At 38.7% G+C, this 24,014-nt stretch overlaps 1 protein-coding gene across 11 annotated transcripts in view; it reads left to right on the forward strand.

The window, feature by feature from the left end:
- The first annotated feature begins 12,815 nt into the window (after positions 1–12,815).
- Positions 12,816–24,014, forward strand: part of LOC124954855 (dachshund homolog 2) — a 226,075-nt gene continuing 214,876 nt past the window's right edge. For 9 of the 11 annotated variants that reach the window (XM_047508426.1, XM_047508421.1, XM_047508423.1 and 6 more), the window contains exon 1: positions 12,817–14,642. In XM_047508426.1, the coding sequence (XP_047364382.1) occupies positions 13,864–14,642 (779 nt within the window). In that variant the 5' untranslated portion in view covers positions 12,817–13,863. Of the gene's footprint in view, positions 14,643–24,014 lie in introns of all 11 variants that reach the window. The other 2 variants (XM_047508415.1, XM_047508425.1) reach the window with 1 other exon arrangement.

Consider the following 24,014-nt stretch of genomic DNA (forward strand, 5'->3'; position numbering starts at 1 on the left):
TTTTACATTCGTTTAATCGATGTACATTAAGTAGACTTAATAATTATAAGATAATCTATTTGTTTAAACATTACAAAGCTCTTAACACAAGTTGAATATAACGTAATTTTGATTAATATAAATAATTTATACCTTAGATTATTTTATAATTATTTAAACAATATATAATGTATACAGAGTATAATAAAATAATATTTAAAAAATCAAGTTGGTATTCTTTTGCATTCCGATTGATTTGGTAAAAGCAAAAGAAAAAGCCATATGCCAGATTATACTTTTTTGAAGAATGTTCGTTAATTGTACGATTATTAATTTCTTACACTTATTGTTTCTTATTAATTACTTATACATATTTAAATTTAATTATTTATACATAGCTAAAACATATTTAAATAGCCATTAGTTCGATGCTACCTGTGATGGAATATATATGTAATAAAATATAACATATAAGAAAAAATAATAACAACAATAAAACTGAAATATGTAGATTTGATGGAGAATATAGGTACAATAATAATATATATATATATATATATATTAGAAAATAATACGGATATACCGTTGATCGGTTAAGTAGAGAACGATAAGCTAAAGTTACCAAGAATAATTTCTTTCATTATCAATTGCATAAGTTTCCGAGAGATGTCACTACCATCATATTGTAGAACATCAAAGTAATGTTTTTAAATTATTTCTATGTGTATATATCTAAGAATACGAGTTTTGTATAAAAACTTTATCTTATAGAATAGTGTTATTAAGAAACAAATTTGTTAATAATAATTTGTTACTTTTTCTTTTAAAATATACTTCATTAGTTTCTTTTAAAATTAATTCATTTTAACTAAAATGATATAGTATTGTATTTTAAATTTACGTGTTTAATCTTTATTTATTATTAGTTACAACAATAGTCATTCCTTTGTAAGGACTTTTTTGGGATGTATTGCCTTGTTGTAAAGGAGAAGCTTGTGCACTTCAAAGATCCACAAGGTTATGCTGAACAGGAACAATTATATCGGACAGACTTGAGGAAAGAAGCTAGATTAAAGTAGATCAATGAATGTGTTAATAATAGTAGTAGTAGTAATAGTAATAGTAGTAGTATAGTGATAGTAGTAGTAAGGTAGCGAATGAGCGATTGATAGTTTGGCAGATAAAACAGAGTTCTACTATTAGTGGCTTATGTTTGTTCTGTGGGTAAAACAGAACTTCTTTAATACCTTATTTTCTATTCAGTTTGAAGCACAACTTGTTTTAAAGAATGCAGATGGCGCAATTAGCTTCAGGTGTCAATGAGTCCTGAACCGATCTTGCAATACTACGACACATGTAATAAATCAGGATTTAAATCACGTACCTTTAAAACGATTCATCGTAGTCAATGATCCATTCTAACTTATCTAACAGCTGCTATATAATTTTAATAAATTTTCTTGAGAATTCCTTCTCGAATTATTTTAATTATTAAAATAATATACAAGTTTATCCGGAATGAAATAATTTTCGTAAATAAATAATAATTAATGCCTTATTCAAAATTTCCAATGGGATATTTAATTGTAATATTAACAATTAACAAGTAATTCATCAAGAATTCATGGAGGCATTTCATATGTTCATTGATTAACTATTCCGTAGTATGATAATTATTAATTAGAAATAAGAAATATATATCTATATATTAATCTCTGGTGGAATAAAGAACGAATCGATCGATAAAATTGAAATTATAAATCGATATTGAAATCTTCGAGGATAAAGAAATTCTTTGATACTCCTCCGTTGGTTGTTTTCAAGGTGGCTTCGCCCTTATATCGTAAAATCGGCGACGTGTACCGAAGGGTGATCAATAACCGTCAATATGCAGGACGACGTTTTAATAAGAGTGTAAGCTGGAGATCCCGGGGCCCAGTTTTATGGCTCCGCGACACAGGACGTCACTTCGGCGCTCTTACTGCCGTCTCTTTATTACCAACCATCTCTTTTTGGTCCCTCCTTTCTCTCTCTCTCTCTCTCTCTCTCTTTCTCTTTATCTTGCGTTACCACCCCGCGTTCTCCTCCTGCAAATTTATTATTTATAAAGTAAAAGGAGCTTGCGCCGGGCGTGCTTTAACTTTGTCGTGCGACTTTACGCCCGGCAGCAAAAGTAACGAAAGTCTGGGGACCGGACGTGGCAGGACTTTCGCGCTTCCTCTTCTTTCTCTTCTTTTTCGTCTGCTTCGGTTCCTTCTTGTTTAGAAGAAATAGGTATTTGGTGTATTTTATATATAAGCTTAAAATGTACATCTTCCGTGAAATAAAAAAAAAAGTGTTACAGTGAAAAATACGAAATTGAAAGAATAAAAATGTTCAATATATAATACATCCAGATATTTATTACGATGTAGTATTTTTTATATTAGTAAGAAACCTTTTCGAGCTTACATAATAGATAAATATGTACATATACAGGCAATATAACGGTGTATAAAAATCATGATCTCAAGTTCCTCTAAAAGTTCTTCTCGCTAAACGCATAGATGCATACGTATCTTATGCATATATATACGCTTATGCGAAGAAAACTTTAGTCTTACTTTTGTCTTATGTAAATTTGCGTTTCGTCAAGGTACCGGCGCACCTTCATAAGATACATTAGGTATATCGTAGTCCATTGAATTCGATTACTACATCAGAGAGGAACGGCTTAATATATATATATATATATATATATATATATATATAGATATATATTCATATATCTATGTATATCTATCTATCTATTGGTAGACATTATGAAAATCATTATTATCACAGTGACACGTTAAATCGAGGAAATTCATTTATCTCTCGAGTGTAGAGAAAGGATATCATATGGCCAATAGTGCTTGCCAGTAGAATCTATCGATTATTAAATGTATTCCTGTATTTAATGATACCGATTAGATTAGTGTAAAAGCATTGGATTACTTGGAGTGGGGACATCTGTTCCTGCTCGAGTCTATCTAACAGTTTGATCTTTCATCCCTTTACATACATACAATGAATTGATCTTATATGATCAAAATTAGTTGAGATTTAATGAACCAATTTATTTCATTCGATTTCAACGTTTACGTTTATGAACCTGCTGAAGAAGTTTCATACTCTATAATTTTATCTTATTTAAATCTATCTATTAATAAGTATATATACATGTGTGTGTGTGTGTGTGTGTGTGTGTAGTATAAGAAAAAATTTTTCGTATTTTCTTGGAAAACGATGGACGAAGAGTGCGAGTAAATGTATTTCGGAGGATCGTGCTGGGAGCCATGCTTCCTGGCTATGCCAGAGTAAACTTTGACTCTGCAGGTTCGTATCAAGGTAAACACCTTCTTAATGCTACCAAGATTGCTCGATGCAACGCACTACTACGTGGCTAAGTCCGAAACGCGTACATAGCCGTCTTCTTCGGGTAACTCATGTAAATTAAGTTGTGCGTCAAATTCACGTAGCAAAGTGAGAGATATTCGAAACAAGAGAAGAAGAAGAAAATGAAGAAGAAGAGAGGAAAAACAATCTTTAGTTATTTGAAAAAATGTTAAATATATAAATTTTAGAAAATTTCCAAATATATGTATCAGTTATATTTAAGCATAGTTTCTCTCTCTCTCTCTCTCTCTCTCTCTCTCTCTCTCTCTCTTTCTCATGAGATTTTTATTTTCATTTCTTAAATACTGAAAATGATATTATTTAAAAAATTGATTTGTATATGATATCTACACACCGCAGATGTTGAGACATTATGGATGACGAGTTTAGAAAAACGAAACATTAGATAAGTAGAAAGAAGGGAAGAAGGAGATGAAGAAAGGAAAAGATCGAGGAGAGTCGAACGTGCACGCATTTAATCGATAATCGCTGGCAAGTGGTTTCGTTTCGAAAAGGGTACGCCGGATACGCATCTGCGAAGTATCATCAGTGCCGGCTACAAAAGGGCGATCCATCATGTCTCGACAATCCAACTTCGAAATTGTTCGGTCATCTCCTTCTTCGGGCCGTGCGTGCAATTATAATGGAGATTAACAGAGTGCCGAAACGTTTTTTCTTTTTTTCTTTTTTTTTTTCCTTCTTTTTTTTTCACGCCTGTGTGAATCGTTCGGTGGATCATTCACACAAAAATCTTACTTTTAAATATCGAATAGAATATCTATATTTCTCTCTCTCTCTCTCTCTCTCTCTTGAATTCGAAAGAATATGTATTTACTTATATCGTTAAATTATTTTGCATTGTTATACAGGTAAATACGATAAAATAGTAGACCAGAGAGAATATTTTGTTTATCGGATAAAATTCTACATTTATTTAAGATATAATTCATCATTATATATTAATGAGCATCGAACTCTGTTAGATATACGATATATAGATATTAAGACAAGCTTATTCGATTTTCTGCTTATAATGTCTATGGTATGTTGTTGAAATATCATTGAGCTCTTGTGTTCATTGACTATGAACTATGTCAGATTATTGGTATTAGATAGAGGAACTTACGCCACGAGATTAAAGATAAATCATTTTAATCTGGGCTCGCGATGAAATCTATTTGAAATTATCATTGTTAACAATTACATTTATCTGTTCCATTAAGATTTGATTTATTTTTGTAAACTTATTATTCCGAAGCTATTCGAAAGATTTTAATCGGGATAAGCGATCGATCGGAAGAAAATGCAAATGGATCTTGAGAGAAAAATTGAAGAGAAAAAGAAAAGGAAAGATAGATAGGTAGATGAGAGAGAGTTAGAGAGCGAGAGAGAGAGAGAGAGAGAGAGAGAGAGACAGCGATAGAACATATAACGAGCTAGGAGAGGAGACAAAGAGAAAGAACGGGGAAAGGATTACGGTGCGTCAGCAGCGATGACTGAACGGCCGGTAATCGCCGGTGCGCGCTCTAATATTTCGAATAGTTCGCATTTACAATGGGCTTTATTGGCGGGAAAACTGAGGGTGCCTATTTTGAGCAAGCTGGGACATCCATCACGCGGTGTCAACGTGATTGTCTCTCGTAGCAGCGCGTAAAGCCGAAAGGAAAATTATTGACCATTTACGTTCATCGTTTTAAAGGGACGAAGATTCCTCGCGGCAAGAACTTTCTCAAAGATTTCTTCTTTCTTTCTTTCATCGATGAAGTGGATACTTCGTTCGTGAGTTAACGAGCTCTCTGATCACGAGCTTGACTGATCTTCACTAATCCGACGATGTAAAGTGAAAAGAAAAAAGAGAAAAAAAGAAGAGAAGAAAAAAAAAGAAAAGAAACGAAAAAAAAAAGGGGAAAGAAATTTTCCCCAAGATTCTCAACGATTTTGTAAACTGTTCCAGGACAATATTATACCTGGCAAGCGAATTTAGTCACGAGCCGGCGCGACCACGTCTTCCCCCATTGTGTGTCGTATTCAAATGAGTTTTCTAATGCGTTTAGCCGGCGTCTCTGACGACGCGCGGCTACGTTAAAGACGCATTTTGCTACCGCCATCGGCCACCGTCATCGCTTAGACACACTGCACGTGAAAGAACCCTATATGATGCGCTTGGTTATTTCACATAGTAAAGCTCTGAATATACTTATCCCAAAGGATATACACAGATAACTTTTTTCTTTTTACTCTCTATTTTCTACCCAAATTTGTAAATATATTTCTGAAAGATATAAATCTATAGAGAGTAATAGACGGCAATCGGTAGATATCATTGAGTTTGATCTTAGAGAAAATGAATAATTATTATCGATAATGTCAACGATATTTTAACGATAAACTCGTTTTTCAAGTGATGCAATTTGTCAAATGACAATAAGTTGCATGATGGTTGGCAGTATCGTTTAGTTTTATATATATATATATACATATATATATATATATGTGTATATATATGTATATATATATATATATATATATAAAACTATACACACACATATATACATCTATATATTATACATCCCTAATTTTCTTGCCATCATCGACACGAGGTACACGTTATAGTATTATTAGATTAAAAATGATTTTCATATCGATAGATTGCAAATGATTCAGGAGGATTTACGAGCGATCCGTAGAATCGGAAAACGTACCTACATAGGCACCACCGCGTCGTTGGTATCGCGTTAGCGCGTCGCACAATCGGGATGCAAGCTATACGTATATCGAAAGCGGCTATCCGTTTTATTTATCCGATAACACGCCATTATGGGCCAATCGCGAATGCTGCCGCCGCCGCCGGTAACGATTGGCTATTTATAATAACACGTGGCACACGGGTAATTAGCTACGCGCAAAGCCATGCCGAAAAATCGAACGCCGGCCCGCCGACGGAGAAAAATATTGCCTCTGCTTTTTCATTTATATCGTCAATAATCCCTCTATACCATTCTGTTTTATAAATAATTTTCTTTTTTTTTCTTCTTTTCTTTTTTTTCTTTTTTTTTTTCTAACCACGTACAATCACACTCTCATCTTATCTTCCATTTATTTGTTTATTTTTTGTTTGTCCACACGTACACAATTGTTTCATTATATCTCATCTATTTTTATATTTATTTTTTATCATTTTTCTCCTTTCATCATCTAATAAATTATTTATTTTTATTCACTAACAGTTTAACGTCTAAGCAATAAAATTTAATAAAATATTTATGCGCCTGAGATTTATTCCTTATCATTATTTATATCGTGCAAACCGTATATACTAAAAAGATATTGATATTCATCATTATCATCATCTTTAACGTTCGATCATATACCTTGGATTCCAAGCGCGTAGACAGGTATCGCCTTTTAATTAAAACTCTTTACGCGAAGGACGTTTTATCGATGATGCTTCGCCGCTACGGGAAACGATAATTCTATCGGCCGTATTCGAGTGTCGAGAAAATGTTTTATAGACATCGTCGTCATCGTCCTTGTTGTCGTCATCTTCGCGTTAAAACGGTGCGGACTTTCAACGGTGTAGATAATAACGCTTTATAGCTCAGCGAAAGCTATTCCAATATATTTATATATATATATATATATATATATATATATACTTAAAACTTTTTACTTAAGAAGTAGATATCAAAGTTGTACAAATTATTTCCTTTAAAACGTAACATAGATATACAATAGAATTATAGATAATATTCAAACCAATTTATTTCGTCACATTTCTATGCTATTTGATGCCGATTTTTTCTATCGATTTAATTTCAAAAGTGCTTCTCGCATACCCTTGCTTCTCGGATAACTATATTACATGCGTTCTGTGCCTTCTGAGTCGAAGAATAAATCGAAGAGTCTCTCGTTTATTCCTGATTCACGAGGATATTCAGGATCGGCTTCGGAGGATTATACCGAGAATTTGCGCGAGAGGATGAAAGGTGGGTGGGGAGGACATAGAGAAAGCAAGAGAGAAAGAGAGAGAGAGAGAGAGAGAGAGAGAAGAGGGAAGGGTGAGCGGATGGAAAGTCTTGTCCATTGTATTGGCTCGGCACAATGCTTATCGACGGTGATTGCTCCATCGCGGAGAGAGAGTGAGAGAGAAAGAGAGAGAGTGAGAGAGAAAGAGAGAGAGAGAGAGAGAGAGAGGGAGAGAGAGAGAGAGAGAGAGAAGAGTCCAACAGGGATGCTGCCTGCAAGGGTGGGATGCATACACAAGCACGGCTTTATCGGGTTATAAGCCATAATGCGCACGCACGTCGGCCACCTTCCTAGTGGGTTAACATTTCAATCTGGAAAATGTAAACGTGCTTCTATCTCTCTCTCGTCTCTCTCTCTCTCTCTCTCTCTCTCTCTCTCTCTCACTTTGTCTGTTGTATCCGGCTCGTTTGCATACCTCGCTCCCGTTGTCCGTGCTCGCTCTTCGAACAAATTCGAGCGAGTATGCTCGCTCTTGCAAGCTTTTACGAATATCCGCTCGTTGGACATACGTGTAATAGCATGTTCGCACTTTTCGTCTCTTCGACATCTCTACCATAGATCGGTAATATTTCTCCTTTTTTTTCTTTTTTTTTCATTTATATATGTATATACATATATACATTTTATTCATATATGTATACGTATATATATATATATATATATATATATATATATATATATATATATATATGTGTATTTCTTTTTTTTAAATGTATCCATATATGTAATTATTTCCATCTAATATTTGTTAATTGTCTATTTTATACGATCAAAAATGATAATAGGTATATCGTGCTAAGTTTAGGACTTGCAATTGAAACTGAAAACTACCGATGCCGCAAATACCAAATGGTCGACCGCTAAGGGTTAACCGCTTACTCGCACATCTGCGGTCGCGGTAAGCTTATACGGTGGATTCTGCGGCGTCTGTCTTGGTAAGGACTTTGAAAATGACGACGATGGTCACCAGATATAAAGGGAAGACGTCTAATTTATTCTATTTCCTATGAAGAGACTTACATATATATAGATAGATAGATATTGTAACATATATAGATATAATTGATATGATCTTTGTAAAATACTTAATGCATGTATGCACCTATCAACACATACATACGCACACAAGCATACACACACATATATATATATATGATTTTAAGATGGAATATATAAATTTATATACGTAATAATTCATAGGATTTTACCCCATAATTATAGATTATTATAAATAGAATGATTAAAAAAAAAAAAAAGAAATCAAAAGAAAGAGAAAAAAATTAATCATGAAAGATTTAGTATAAATTTAAATGTATTAAAAATATTTCTAAGTTCAAGACGCAGTGGAAAGGAAGAATTAAGGGTAGGTAGGTGGGTAGGTATACTTTGTACTAGATCGTAAGAGAGGAAAGAGAGACTTCCAGTAGAACGAATTCAGCGTTGGCACACGTCGTTCGCGGTGTTAGGTGAACAAAAATTGGCGCACTCTTTTACATCTCCCGTCAGAGGCTAAAATCTACCCTCGGCTTTCCGCGTGCCGGCGTGTAACAACGACGCGAGGCACAAACAATGACGAGGGTTACGCAACGACGTCTATGCACGATGCATATACACACGTCGTGCGTGCACGCGCTGGCCAACCAAAGAGAGAGGGAGAGAGAGAGAGAGAGAAAGAGAGAGGATGGTGTTCAGGTCGAACAATGCGTATCACACGGCAGTCTGCCTGAAAATGTGCTGCAGCTTGTGTAAAACGAGAGAGAGAGAGAGAGAGAGAGAGAGAGAGAAGCAATGCGCATACTCATAAAGTTGAAACGTTTGGTAGGAGGAGGATCGAAGAAGACGGGATGAAAATTTTCGAGTAAAAGAGACGCTCGAGATGGTGCAAGTCAAAAGTAATTCAGTCATATTCCCTTTACTATATGCTTTTGGTTATTCTATACCAATAAATAAAGACACGCACACAAATATATATATATATATATACGCATTTTTTAAAATATTCTATCTAATCTATCCGTAAATGCATCAAAAATTGTATGCGAGTGAAAAAAAAAAGAATAAGAAAAAGGCAGAAAAAAATAAAGGAAAGAAAATAGTCAATTCTCGTTCCCACATTTGTCACAGCACTATTAGTGACTAGCTTAATTTATCATTATTATCGTCATCATCATCATCATCATCGTCATCATCGTTATTATTATTATTATTATTATTATTATTATTATTATTATTATTATTATTATTATTATTATTATTAACAGTAGGATGAACAAGTCTGAAGAGAACGCGTGGCATCGAAACGTAATTAAGCGCACGAGTTTCCAAACGGGTCGCTCGCGTAAGAGAGAGAGAGAGAGAAAGAGAGAGAACAGTGTCGTGCGGACACCGCAGAGTCGCGGAATTTCACGTCGTGCCGCGGAGAACACAAGAGCGCAGTCACCGATCGGCATCGCGAGCGAACGCATCGAGGTGGTGCGAGCGTCGGCGCGTTTGTCCTTCATTACGCACGAAGGAAAGTGCAGTCATCGGCGTGCATACCCGTAGGTATGCACACAGGGGCATTAGCTCCCCCAAAGCCAGCCGGTATTAATTCCACTAATTGGACGTGGTTTGGGTCGAGGCAAACATCGGTCCCCCTACCGATCGAGGGCCGCCTTCTAGTTGGACGGCGGACATCGATCTCATGATCGATCGCTTTCAAGAGACAAAGAACGATTCTCGCGTTATCTCGGATGACCGAACGACTGAGCGAATGAACGAGCGAGTTTGTCTTTTGGAAGGTCGATTCTATTTAATTTTCTTTCTTTTATTTCTATATAGGAATCTGACTCGAATATGAATAAAATGTATGTTCTCTCTCTCTCTCTCTCTTTTTTCTTGTTTTTTTTTTTTAATTTTTCCTCTTTAGGATTCAGAATTAGAATGAAAATAAAATGAATAATACAGGTTCCATTCTTTATTTCCAAGTATACCTACCTACCGTATATACATTTGAAAATACATTTTAATGATTAATACAAAAACGTCATGGATTTTCTTTTTTTCTTTGTTCCTTTTTTTTTTTTAACACGATAAAAACTATATATATATATATATATACTGTCGTGCTTAAGAATAAAGGGTCTTGCGAAAAAGAAGAAGACGAAAAAAGAAAAAAGTATCCTAAGGTAAAACAGCGAATATTTAGCGGATAATTTAGCCCCCTTCTGGAGTCTAATGATGCGCGTGAAAAGAGACAAAGCGAGCAGGGATTTTGGAAAGAAACGTTGTGTCCTCCTCGTGTTGGTCGACCGGTCGAATCGCGAGTTAGCCCTTTTCGCTCGAGCGCCAACGGTCAATGAACGTTAGGCCCATCGGGGTCTCCCGTTTCGTTCGGGGTTGGACGAGGTCAAGGGATCAGCTGCGGTTGGCGAATGTATGCGCGAAGTTACGGAATATACGTATACTCCCTCTCTCTCTTTCTCTCTCTCTCTCTCTCTCTCTCTCTCTCTCTTCGTATCTCTCTCTATCTCACTCTTTCAAACACAAATAGACACTTACACGAATGTAACGAAGGCGAGGAGAGGGTCTCTCCTTCATCGGTAGATTTAGGTCACCGGGCCGATGAGGGGATGACCGGCCAAAAGAGAAGAGAAAGAGGAGGAGAAGGAGGAGGAGGAGGATGGGGTGGAGGCTAGTACGTCGCCCTTTTCCTTTCTCTCCCATCGACTCTTGAAACATCTATGACAAGATAATCGGACCAGGCTTCTGCCTCTCCCTCTTTCCTGCCAACGCATTCGCCTTCTTTCACTGGATTCCTCAAAAGTTAGTTCGTCTTTCAAAACGGTTTCTCTTTCTTTTTTCTCTAATTTTTTCTTATGTTTTTCTTTTTCTTTTTTTTTTTTTTTTAAGAGAAACCAACATTTCTATTGTTTTCCCTTTAGAGTCGCGTGCATCGAGACATAATCGATTTTCTTGCCTCGGCCCTCTTTGAAATTAGATTGAGGAAATGTCTAATTAAATCTAACGTGGAAGAGGAAAATTTCTTTTTCCGTTTTTCTTTTGTTTTTTTTGTCTTTTTTGAAAAGTCGATGAAACCTTCTAAAAATTCGGAAGTACTTAAGTAAATTCGAAAACGTAGCTAAAACACAGGGTGGACATATAAGAGTAAGCCTTCTACTTGTACATTACCCGGGACCGACCTATCAACGTTGGCCGATCGGTTCACAAGGAGGAAGTAGGAAAGAAGTAAGAAAGAGGGAGAAACAAAGTTCTCCCACGTTTTTTCATATTTTCCTTTTTTCTTTTCTTTTCTTTTCTTTTCTTTTCCATTTTTTTTTCTTTCTTTCTTTCTTTCTTTCCTTCCTCCCTCGCAAGACACACTCGCACGAAAAGTTCACCTCCGGGAACAGTCGGTGGATACGTACGCCTTGGCTATGGCACAAAGATATTAAGCACCCATACCCCGACAACGACGAGAACGACAAGAACGTTGGTGATGGTGGTGGTGGTGGTGGTGGTTGGGATCGAGGGTGGGAAAGTGGCGGTGGAAGCTTGGTAGGGGTCAGATGAGCTCGCAAGAGGGACTGAGATAGAGATAGAAGGATATCGAAGAGTGGGGAAAGAGGGAGAGAGAAAGAGAGAGAGAGGGAGAGAGAGAGAGAGAGAGAGAGAGAGAGAGAAAGAGAGGTTCGTGGGCAAAAGACGACTAAGATGAAGGAGGGGAGAGAAAGATCGCGAGGAAGCGGAGTTACCTACGGAAGAAATAAGTGCGCGCGTGTAATGCTGATGGCGAATATGGTGGAGGTGGGTGGGAGGAGTACCGCGAGAGAGCGAACGATCGATTCGAACGTAGCCGGCGACATTCTTTGGTGAAGAGAGGAGGGAAGGAGGGAGGAGGGCATGGTCCCTGGGAGGTGGAGGAAACGCGGTAAAGAGGGCCGTCTCGCGGTAGAAAGAGACGGAGAGAATGTTAGAGAGATCGTTGGAAGGAGGGCGGGCCGGAGGATCTCGACGTATACCTCGGAGAGAGGTTGGAAGAGGAGGAGGAGGAGGAGGAGGAGGAGGGGTAGAAGTCGCGAGGAAAAAGAAGAAATCCCCACTCGTAGAACCGTCAGCGCCGCCGGTACGTTCTCTCGTCGAGTCGTACTGTCCTCGCTCTCTCTCTCTCTCTCTCTCTCTCTCTCTCTCTCTCTCTCTCTCTCTCTCTCTCTCTCTCTCTGTCTTTCGTATGGAATCGTGTGTCTGCGCGCGCGTGTTACTGGCTCCCGGGAAGCGCTGAGAGAAGCGCCGTCGCGCTCTCTTCTAGTCAGTCCTCCTCGTCTGTTCTCGCCGTTAGTCGTGGCTTGAAGAACCGAAGCGCGTTCCGTCGTGCTCCTGCCACTGTTGGGGTGGTGGTGGTGGTGGTGGTGGTGGCGGTGGTGGTCCTGAAAGTGGGGAGGATAAAGGGAGAGGGGTGGCAGAGCGCCGGTAGACCCGCCACCAACCGAGGGTAGGTTCCAAAGGCGTCGACGTTCGGTTCCCAAGAGCCAATCGTAACGTTCGTTCGTTTGCTGGCTCCGCCAACCGGATTGCGTGATACGCGCAGTGAACGCCCATCCTCCCCGTTTGCGGGGCTCCCACTGATGTTTTTATTTATTACATCTGTGACTGGGTAGGGAAATACTCCGGACTCGACCGAGAGAGCGTTTGCCACTTTGAGAACGAGCGACGCGCGTCCCTGCGCGAGTTACCGTAGTCGTCGTCGCCGTCGTCGTCGCCGTCGTCGTCGTCGTCGTCGTCGTCGTCGTCGTCGTCGTCGTCGCGGTGATTTTCGTCGTCGTTGTCACCGCCGTCGTCGCCGTCGCCGTCGTCGGCGCTGGCAACCCACGTCGTCGCGTTCGCGTTTTCAACGATCTCGATCGAGTGTGGATCGTCGAATTGTCTGTGATTGTCGCGAAACGTTATCGGCATTGTTGTCGTCGTAGTTGTTATCAACGTTATTGTCGTGCTCGTTTTTGTCGTCCTCAGGACGTCCTAGACGTCTCTGTTGGAGCCAAAAACGTTGCGATGGACGACAAATGGACGTCAACTCGTCCTTTCATCTAAGTGTCAACATTGAGACTCGCCAAAGAGATATGATCAAGACTTGTCGTGTTCTCGCGTATGGTGAACCTCGTACTTTCTCTTGCGATAACACGGGACAAGGATTTCTCAAGTGACAGTGATAAGATTTATTGGGACGGTCGATATTGTATGTTACAACGACCCGGTGATCCTAAGTCCGCGTGTTTTTCTTCGTATGGTGATATATATCTTCGCGAGCATCGTTATTTGTTTTCATTCATAAAAGCGGTTCGTTGTTGTGACTTTGACGATAAAGGCTGCTATTGTTAAAACGACCAGAGAGGAAAGTGCCGGAGAGTACAAGTAGAAGAGTCGACGAAACGAGAAAACGAAAGCAGCGAGAAAATTTAACCATCGATGGACCACGGAGCGATGGACAGCTCTTCCGAACACAGCAGCCGTGCCAGTCCCGTAACCGGCAGCCCAAAACATCCTCACAGTCCATCAGCACAACAGAGTCAACAGCAACAGCAGCTGCACGGCTCCCAGCATCAATCCTCCTTACAATCCCATCCACGAGATCAGTTACGTGAACATCAACAGCAACAGCAGCAGCATCGAGGTGTACCGACACCAGGCTCACCGACGAGAGGATCACCACCACAGGGTCTTCCCCTGAGTCCACCGCCTCTGTCGGCCGGGGGAGGGCCCGGTGCACCTCCAGGAATGGTACCACGAATGCCGGGACTACCGCCACCGGGACTGGGTCTTTTGGGTCAGTTAGGTGGTATGCTAAGCGGTCATCATGGATCGCCTTTGGAATTGATGGCTGCTCATCACGCTGTACTACCACCCAGATCGTATAACAGTCCACCGCCAATCAGTACCAGTGATCCAACGGCGAACGAATGTAAACTCGTCGATTATCGTGGCCAGAAGGTCGCTGCCTTCATTATTGCCGGTGATACTATGCTCTGCTTGCCTCAGGCCTTTGAGCTCTTCCTCAAACATCTCGTGGGTGGTTTACATACCGTCTATACCAAGCTAAAGAGATTAGATATCGTGCCGTTGGTATGCAACGTCGAGCAGGTTAGAATCCTACGCGGTCTCGGAGCCATTCAACCGGGCGTCAATCGTTGTAAACTTCTCAGCTGCAAGGACTTCGACATTCTCTACAGGGACTGCACAACGGCCAGGTAGGTGAAGCGAAAATTAATCAAGTAAATCCACAATCAGAAGATTGACAGATCGTGTGTGAAATTGTTAATCGATGGAACCAGTTTTAAGATTATCTAACCTGTATACAGTCTCGTGCTAATCTCATTTCGTTTCAATGGAACGACTACCTTTCGAGAAAGATACTTGTCAATTCGTCGCACGGAATCCCTCTAAAAGTCACCGACAGTTCGCTCGATAATTCTAAGAGATAAGTCAACCATCTATAGGACTCATCGAGCTAAGGCCTTACTCGCGGAAGCTACGATCCTCGCATACATTAATAACGGATGGTGTCGCCTCTGGGCAACACTTTATCTTCGCCCATCCGCCTTTCGGCGCTACTGCTCGGCCTAAAAGTACTTTAATTGTCTACCACCTACCGTTCCTTAAGACTTAATCATCGTTTGGACTTGTTGCCTGCCGGCAGGCAACAACATCCTAAACTTATCGATGCATTCTCGCGATAATAGGAGGTATTCTTTCATCTTCAATAACGCATATCTTTATCGATGCATTTTAGTGTCAAGTAAGTAACTGATCGAGTTACGTTCAATTCACGAGCTAAAGTGTCGTTAAAACGAGCATGGCACGTGCTCGTGTTTCTAGGATTGTCACATTGAGTACCGTGCCAACAGGTGTCCCTTTCACGGCAATTTCTCTGAATGAATCGTCCCCACTGGGAGTGAGAGAGAGAGAGAGAGAGAGAGAGAGAGAGAGAGCTACAGAGACCGAGAGGTGGTGTACTACAAGCTTACCCCACCTACGCTACAGACGACAGACGAAACGGAATAGTAAACGGAACGAGGGGATCCCAACTTCCCCGAGAAAATGTTGTCAGTTTCATCTTCGATTTCTAATCGACCTTTCTATCGAGAAAATTCTTACGTTTATAGTACAATCGAATCTAAAAGTTTTCCATATTATTTTGAAAGATATCTCGCGTGTTTCTTTTCACTTTGCTGATCGACGATGTATCTGTTTTTGTTGAAATCAAAGCACGTCTCTCGGACAACACTTGTCCCGTGAGAAGCGTGCCGTAGCAGTCACAACGGAAACGGATTCAACGCGACACAGAGAAGGGAGAAAGAGGATCGAGGGAGAGTAAAGGAGAAAGAGAAAGGGAGAAAGAGGGAGAAAGCCGTAGGGATAGGGATCCAAATAATCCCACTCGGAGTCACAGAGCAGAACTCTGCGAGCCGTCGGCTCGTGCGGGTCTTCTTTTTCTTCGAGATCGTCGAGATTCAGTTTCCATGATTCTCAATTGTTCAAAGAATTATGTACTTACTTAGGTATACAAAAGTTTAGCATTCTAACGTTAATATTCTCTCGTTTGACGTTTATTGTCAAATTGATTAGTTACTGTAGTTAGAGTGACGTCGTTAGACTATAGATATCGCATAGTAGAAATCACTTTTATTTTCATCGTCGAGATGTTTCTTAATCAGGAAGCGATGGTGAATGAACTGTGAAAGTTAGAGTTATGTCGAATTAACAATTGAAATTATATATTTAAAATGTGATACGTAAAAATGATAAATATCTGAAATATCTTTCGATTGATTAGAGAATTCTTAAATGATATTAACTATTCCTAATTCTATCTCATTCCTGATAATCATTCTAATATGAACAGAAACTTTGAATTGCCTGGGTATTGTACATTATAACAGATAAAAAGAGTCGAAAGTTGTAACGAAAAATTAGATGATTAAGAGGTCACGGTAGAGAGCTTGTGTGTGGTCCGATCGCGTGTACCATTGGCATCGTTACACTCTGATAATGCACGACCATGCCAGTAACGGCAACAACGACTACGGGGAAACACAGATCTCTTGCATTTACAATCAAATATCAAGCATGTATATATACACGTTTTCATCTACTACGACCGTCGTAGTTGCAGCACTTCTACGAGCTGTAGCCTGCAACAGCAGCAGTATCATCACCACTACCAATACCATTACTAATACTATTACTGATACTACTACTAACAGCACCAACAACAGCAGCATCGATGCAACAGCATGCATCGAGAACCGCATCGATAATTCAAGAGCTTTTTTCTTGTGGTTTGCCGGAGCGGCGCCAGGTGCGATACTTCGTTCGTTCGTTCGTTCGTTCGTTCGTTCGTTCGTTCGTTCGTTCGTTCTTTCGGATTCGCGATGATATAGAATCAATGTTCGTGAGTTGACTCATGTTTTCTTGGGATGCATTTGATTAGGCGAATTAAACACTTTAAGCGACGGTAAAGTCGCATCGAATTTACCCGCTTTGCGACCTTCATTCTCGGTCTTACTTTCAAAAAGTTTTTCTTTCGATTTTTCATCAATTAAAATATGAATGGTTATCGAAGTTTTTCGTGTACGTAAATATGCATTAGAAACAATCGTTTTTGTTATCGTTCAATTTTTATTTACCTACTATGTAATATTAGCTACTTACTTATGGGCTCACTTTCTGGAGTTACTTTTCATCAGATTAAAAGATAAAATCTAATCGTATGTGAAGATCTCTTGTTGACTGTCCCCCTTTCGATTGACGTCAGAAAAGTAAATAAATCGATCTATCTATTCATCCCATCTATTCTCACTTTTCCACATTTCTATGTTTTCGATCGATCATCATTTCCCTTTAGATATCCCTCTCTTTCTTTCTTTCTTTCTTTCTCGTTTCTTCTTTTACCTCTTTTTTTCTTTTAATAGACAACTAATTAAAGACGAGAGGGCTCGTTGCGCACGAATGTTCATTGCCATCCAATGGGATAATATAACCAGCTAGTATATAATCGTTGCTTCGGCCGAGTTAGGCAAATTAATTAATATAATTGACTCGACTCGTTAGCCGCGTACAAAGAGGGGCCGCATTATTATTTCCTTATCGATCATCGTGACTATCGCGATCGCAATAGGTACAGAATGAAAGAGAGAGAAAGAGAAATAGTGAGAGAGTGAAAGAGAAAGACAGAGAGAGAGAGAGAGAGAGAGAGAGAAAGATGAGATCATTTTAAAGTGAGTATCGTTGATCCAATGCCTTTTTCCGCCTTCGCATATTGAACGAAGATCCTTTTTATTTGCTTGATCTTTAATATTCGTCATTAAATCGACGTTCAAACTCTCTCTCTTTCTCTCTCTCTTTCATTCTTTCATTCTCTTTCTCTCCCTCTCTCTCTCTCTCTCTCTCTCTCTATCGCTTTATTTTTCTATTTAATGCTATCATTAATTCCTCTATCTTCTTATCTTAAATCGATGTATAGATAGGCACGTATCATTAATATTAGTCAAAGTCTTTTGATAATGATGAAATTCTAAGTATTAGATCAAAGTAAAGTAAGAAAAAAACGTAAAAAAAAAAAATAAGAAAGAGCGAAGGAAGAAACGTAACTTTTCCGTTTTATTCATTTCCTATTTCTTTTCTCTTTCTATCTATCTATCTGTCTATCTTTCTTTCTTTCTTTCTTTTTTTCTTTCTTTCTTTTTCTTCCTTTTTCCCGTGACCATCTTCATGTGTCTTCTTCCCATCGTAACGCCTGAAAACACCGTAGCGCCGTACGTGGGAGCACTTGAGCGTCCCTGGACTATAATTCTATGCACTATTAGCCGTTTAATTATAAAATTGTGCATAGATTAATTGGCTCTCGTAATGGCCTGAACAATGCACCGGCACGTAGAGTACGCAAAAGAGAGAGAGAGAGAGAGAGAGAGAGGGAGGGAGAGAGAGAGAAAGGGGGGGCAGAGGGAGGTAGTGAAACAAAATTATGTGAGTTAGATAGAAAGAAAAAGACAGACAGAGATAGATAGGTAGATAGGTAGACAGAGAAAGAAAGAGAGAGCTCTTTATTAATATTTATTTCCACCGTTCGTTATTTCAACGTTCTTCGTTGGTGCATAGTCCTGATGCATCGATGCGTACTTATGAGGAACACGGCTCGTCTAACATCCATCGTATTATTGTGTCATGTGTAAGTACGTGTGTATGCTTGTGCCTGTTTTTTTATGTTCATAAATCATACGAATTAAGCGCGATTTGAATATTCTTCGCGTTTCTACCCTCGTCTTTATCGAGCACTTCTCTTTTCACGATTTCGTTGAGTTTTATTCTTTCTCTCTCTCTCTCTCTCTCTCTTCTTCTATCTCTTTTTCTTATAAATTCGAAAGAAATAACTCAATTGTTATTCAAATTGTTATTCGAATACGTCTAAAATTATCTATTAATCTCTTTTTTCGAAACTCTCTCTCTCTCTCTCTCTCTCTCTATGTTTCTTTTCTCTGTGTACACGTTTAACAATTGTATCGGTTATGGCAGCTGGCCTCGTATCTCTTTCTCTTTCTCTTTCTTTCTCCTTCTCTTTTTCTTTCTCTCTCTCCCTCTCCTTTTTTTCCTCCTCTTAGAGCCGGTACGATATTATAAGGGCTCGTATGACCCCATTGTTGGCTTTGCTTTTGATATAGATACGTGGTAGACTTTATAGTAGCGACTACCTACGCTTGCTACGTCTAGCAAGCTGAACCACCTTTCTCTTTCTCTCTTTTATTCATCGTTTCTAATCGTATAGAAGAATAAGAATAACGTATGTGTCTTACCAATGCATTTTCAATCGAGATTAGAACGTTCCACGTTGATTATCAGGGAGAGAGAAAGAGAGGGAGCGAGAGAGAGAGAGAGAGAGAGAGAGAGGTTGATTTTCTTTTTCTTTTATATAATTCTTTTTTTATACAATTTTTTTTTTTGGAAGAAGAAATTTTATATAATCTTTTTTTTTTCGTCGTACGAAGAAGAAAAATTAATAAATGTAATTTTCTAAGCTGAAGGATGTTATCGATTTGCAAAGTTCTCGTACTCAGATAGAAGCTTTAATTCCTTCTTACAATCGTCTCTTAATTCAGGAAAATTAATTGAAAGCACAAATCTGGGGAGGAACTCCTTTCTTTTCATAACATCCACCAGGCAACAACAGCAACAGCAACAGCAACCCTCGTCGCCACCACCCTCTTCGTCCACTACCGTGCACCACGCTCGTAATTCCTGGTAATTAATAATCTGCAACAAGTAATAATAAAGCCAGTAATCCGGCTGGCTGGCGTCGTGGCAAGCGGCGTTCTTAATTCTAGATAATTAATGCAAAGACAAACAAGAAGGATTAAATCGTCTCTCTCTCTCTCTCTCTCTCTCTCTTTCTTCCTTCTTTCCCTTCTCCCTCCCTCCCTCCCTCCAGTCCTCCCTCCCTCCCGTCCTCCCCCCCCTCTCTCTCTCTTTCTCTCATTCTCTCTTATTCGAAATCTTTTCTTTGCAAATCTCTTTCCGACTATTACCGTCGTATCTCGATGTCAAAGATGGCCGACGGAACGAACTGTTTACCAGAGATTCCAATGAAAATCTCACATTTCATTTTTAATATATAGTTTAATAAGAATCTGTAAATTCGATAATATTAGTTAATAAGCGTAACATATGAAATACGTTAATTGGATTTTGTTAATTATTTGATCGTTAGATTTTTATCATTATGTTAAAATATACATATAGCTCTACAAGGTAAATATTTAAATACACAAAATACACATGCAAGGTGTATCATTTTAGGTTTGAAATGTTTCCTGATTCAACGTAAAAGAAAAATCGTAAGGTAGCCTCGCGAAAGGCAAGAACCAGGTAGGAACTCGATAAAAAGGCTTATCGCTGGCACGCTCTCCTCGTACTTGGAAGTTTCATACGACACGAAAGGGACACGAGCGTCGCGCTCGTAAAATCCGTCCAGGTCGTCGCGATTGCGAGTTACCTGAGAGTGAGCGTGATCGAGATCACGCGACACTTCATATACGTGTCTAAAAGTACAATATATAAGGTTAAAATTCTTTTTTTTTACGAATTATATGGTAAAGTTATTTTTATTAGGTACGAGAGACGAAATTAAACGATTTCAATGATGAACGAAATTCTAATATCTAAACTATTAATATAATTCCTATTGAAATGGGTAACAGCCAAACGAATCAATTTTTATTTCCTCTTTCTCTTTCTTTTTTGTTTTTTTTAACTTCTTTTTTTTTGTAATATTATTGAAAAAGAGATAGAGTTTAATATGAAATTGAGTTCGAGTAACTAAAGTCACAATATTATTATCGACGGAAGAAAAAAGAGAAGAAGAAGAAGAAGAGATCGTTTCTTCGACAGGACGATGAGAACGCTTATAGTACGTCCCATAGAAAGAGAGAGAAAAGTCGAAGAGAGAGAGAGAGAGAGAGAGAGAGAGAGAGAGAGAGAGAGGCGAGGAAAAGGACGAAAGGGCCCATGGCTATAATCATCGAGGCTTCTCGATGGCGAGATACAAATGCAAGTCATCGGGCTCCGTATTGTATCGCAATGGCGCCAGGCTCCTGTTCAGCAAAGATTCTTCCTTTTTTCCTTTTCTTTTCTTTGTTTTTTTTTTCTTTTTATTTTCTTCTCCCTCTTTGCTGCACGTTGAATCTTTTGCGAAAGTTACTTTTTCGTCATTTTTCCAAGCGTTACAAATGATATTATTTGAGATTCTATAACATCCGAAAAGATATTAATTCTGATTCAAAAGATTAAAATAGCATATTCTATTAAAAATAATACGAAATATAGAGAAAATAAAATACAAAAATTTATGTTATATAATTATTTGTTAAGAGTTGCCAGACGTCACATGGTCGATCGATCGATCCTCGTGCCTGACCGACCCTACTGAGATTTTATCGTTTTATATATTCGAAGGAAAAAAGTAGAAATGGAAGGAAGGTCTTCGAACCTAGTTGCATTTCGATCGTACATATTGTTTTAACTTACGATGGAAAAATTTTTTCTTAAATTCTCATTCTCCCTTTTTTTTTTTCTCGTGGCCTTCGAAAGCTTAACTTGTTCTCTTTTGAACAGCAAACTTCGTACCGACGGAAATCGATCGTTCCGGAACGTACCAGTGACCCATATTAAAACAGCTGACTATGCTTGGAACCCGCTTCTTGTTCTTTACCCTCGAACCACCCTCGTAACGGCGGTTACACCCTCCTCGCATACAACACCCCTCGCAAACGTGTCTCCCACGTGCTTCTATAATCCGATCTCTCTCATCGTATCCTTTTCCAAAGCTTCATAGTTATTTCATGCTTTCTTTCATAAAAAGCTCTTTATTCAAAATACTTTTCGTTTGTAATTGTTAATTATTTTATTAGAGAGAAAAAATTAATTCACGAAAAATATTAAAAAAAAAAAAAAAAAAAAAAAAGAATAAAAAAATAAAAAAAAGACAATGAATTTGTACGAGATAAAAGTAATTTTGTTTAAAGGAGGTTTTGGAATTTTGTCTCAAATTGATTTCGCGACCTTGACAATGCAACACATTTGATAATAAAGTTGTTCCTTCTCTCTTTCTATTCTCTCTCTCTCTCTCTCTCTCTCTCTCTCTCTTTTTCTTTCATTCTCATTCTCTTATCCACACCCCTTCGATTTTAGTGATTCCTCCCGGTAATGGTAAGCACGCACGCTTCTCGATCTTCTTCCTGCATTTAGATGCCGTTCGAACGTTTCGTAGATGCACTTACAAATTGGCGAGATTATGCTAGGGATCGAATCGATCGTCAATGCCAATCGTGATCGACGGATACCACTACCAGTGCGTTATTCATTTCCTTCGACATCGATCGTGATCTATACACTTGAGAATGGCCCTTGACAAGCAGTTACAATTCTTATCATGTAAATCATCTAGATCGTGAGTAATACGAATACATTTAGATAGATCACGTTTACATTTAGACAGATTTCATATTATAACCGATCAACGATCGAGTTGATCAATATTAAAAAATTAAATATCTTGAAAAGTAAGTAACAATTCTAAAGATCAAGAGCTAACAATTTATTATATTTTTGTTTCTCTCCCGTCTGATAATAAGTAGATACACAACGGGTATATGCAGTTATCTTATCTAAAGATCTTGATAGACAGAAAGTTTTCAGAGTCGTTTAGACATTCCTGAAGAATGATCATTCAAACAACCAAGGAGATTTTCACGAGTCGAAGACAAGTACTCGTTGGAAATTCTCCCTCGTATATTTCCCCTAGTACTCTCGAAGGAATTACCATCGAGTGGACACGCGACGTTGTGGATCGTGTCGACGAGAATGTTTCGACCTTCGAAAGACACCTGAATATTGAAGTTTGAAGAAGCTTTAAAGGCACCTACACGTATTTACGTTCATTTTGAATCCTTTCGTAGACGTTTGAAATAACACGCGAGAAACGCGGTGATGTTTGATTGTAGCAGTAAGTAGTATTAGTGGCTGTCACAACGATACTCCTGGTAATTTCGAGTGATTCGTGGACGACGTCAGCGAGCATATCGCACCCCTTTCTCGCGAGAAGGGTTTTCGTGCGCACGCCAACCACTCTAACTCGTTACACACGGTAATTAAACGACGCACGAGAGCCCAAAGAGAAGTAGTATTGGTAATAGTAATACTAGTATTAGTAGTAGTTGTATTAGCTACGTAGGTAGGTAGGTAGATAGGTAAGAAAGGTGGTGATAGTGGTGGTGATGATGGTGGGTAGACTAAGGGTGTACTTAGGTCGTTGTTAAGACTCTTATTTCTACAAGAAAATGAAAACGGTTGTGAATTTAACTTCTTTATCTGCAATGATTTTTACCCCCTTAAGTATTATATTATACATATTATACATTACGTAAGGGTTGTTTATATATATATATATATATATATATATATATATATCACATATACGTAAGAGACGAATAATAAGCTACGATTATCTTGTTTAATAATAAAAGAAACATCAGGTTCGTTGAATCAAAGACAGTTTTCGATGAAGAAAACTTAAAGTATTGGAATACTGGAAAGGAGGCCTCGTTTTGTTAGGTTCGCGTGCCTCAGAGTTTGGCGTAACGTCGTGCGTCAATCAAAGAGGGCACTTGCTAGGGTTCCTATAGTAATGATCCCTGTACTCCATGTCGAGTCGATCTTACGTACATGGACGCCTGATAGTCCATGATATATCCGCGAAGGGTACCCAGCCCGAGTCAGTCCAATCAGCTCACTCATAGCCAACTCGGCGTTTGCCAGGCGTCAGGCGAACCGAGGAGCCATCTTTACACGCGTTCGCCTCCGCTCGCGTGATGCACGCATGCCTTTGCTTCTTCTTCTTCTTCTTCTTCGTCTTCGTCTTCTTCGTTCTTTCTCTGCCATTTCGTCAACAGTTGCTTGCAGTTGCTTACTTCTCCTTTTATATATATATATCTACATATATATTTCTACTATTCGATAAATTCTGAATCGTACTGAATCTTATTATATTTTATTGATTATCTATTAATTAA

This window comes from Vespa velutina, chromosome 16 (assembly GCF_912470025.1).
Source record: "Vespa velutina chromosome 16, iVesVel2.1, whole genome shotgun sequence".
In the NCBI taxonomy this organism is placed as follows: domain Eukaryota; kingdom Metazoa; phylum Arthropoda; class Insecta; order Hymenoptera; family Vespidae; genus Vespa; species Vespa velutina.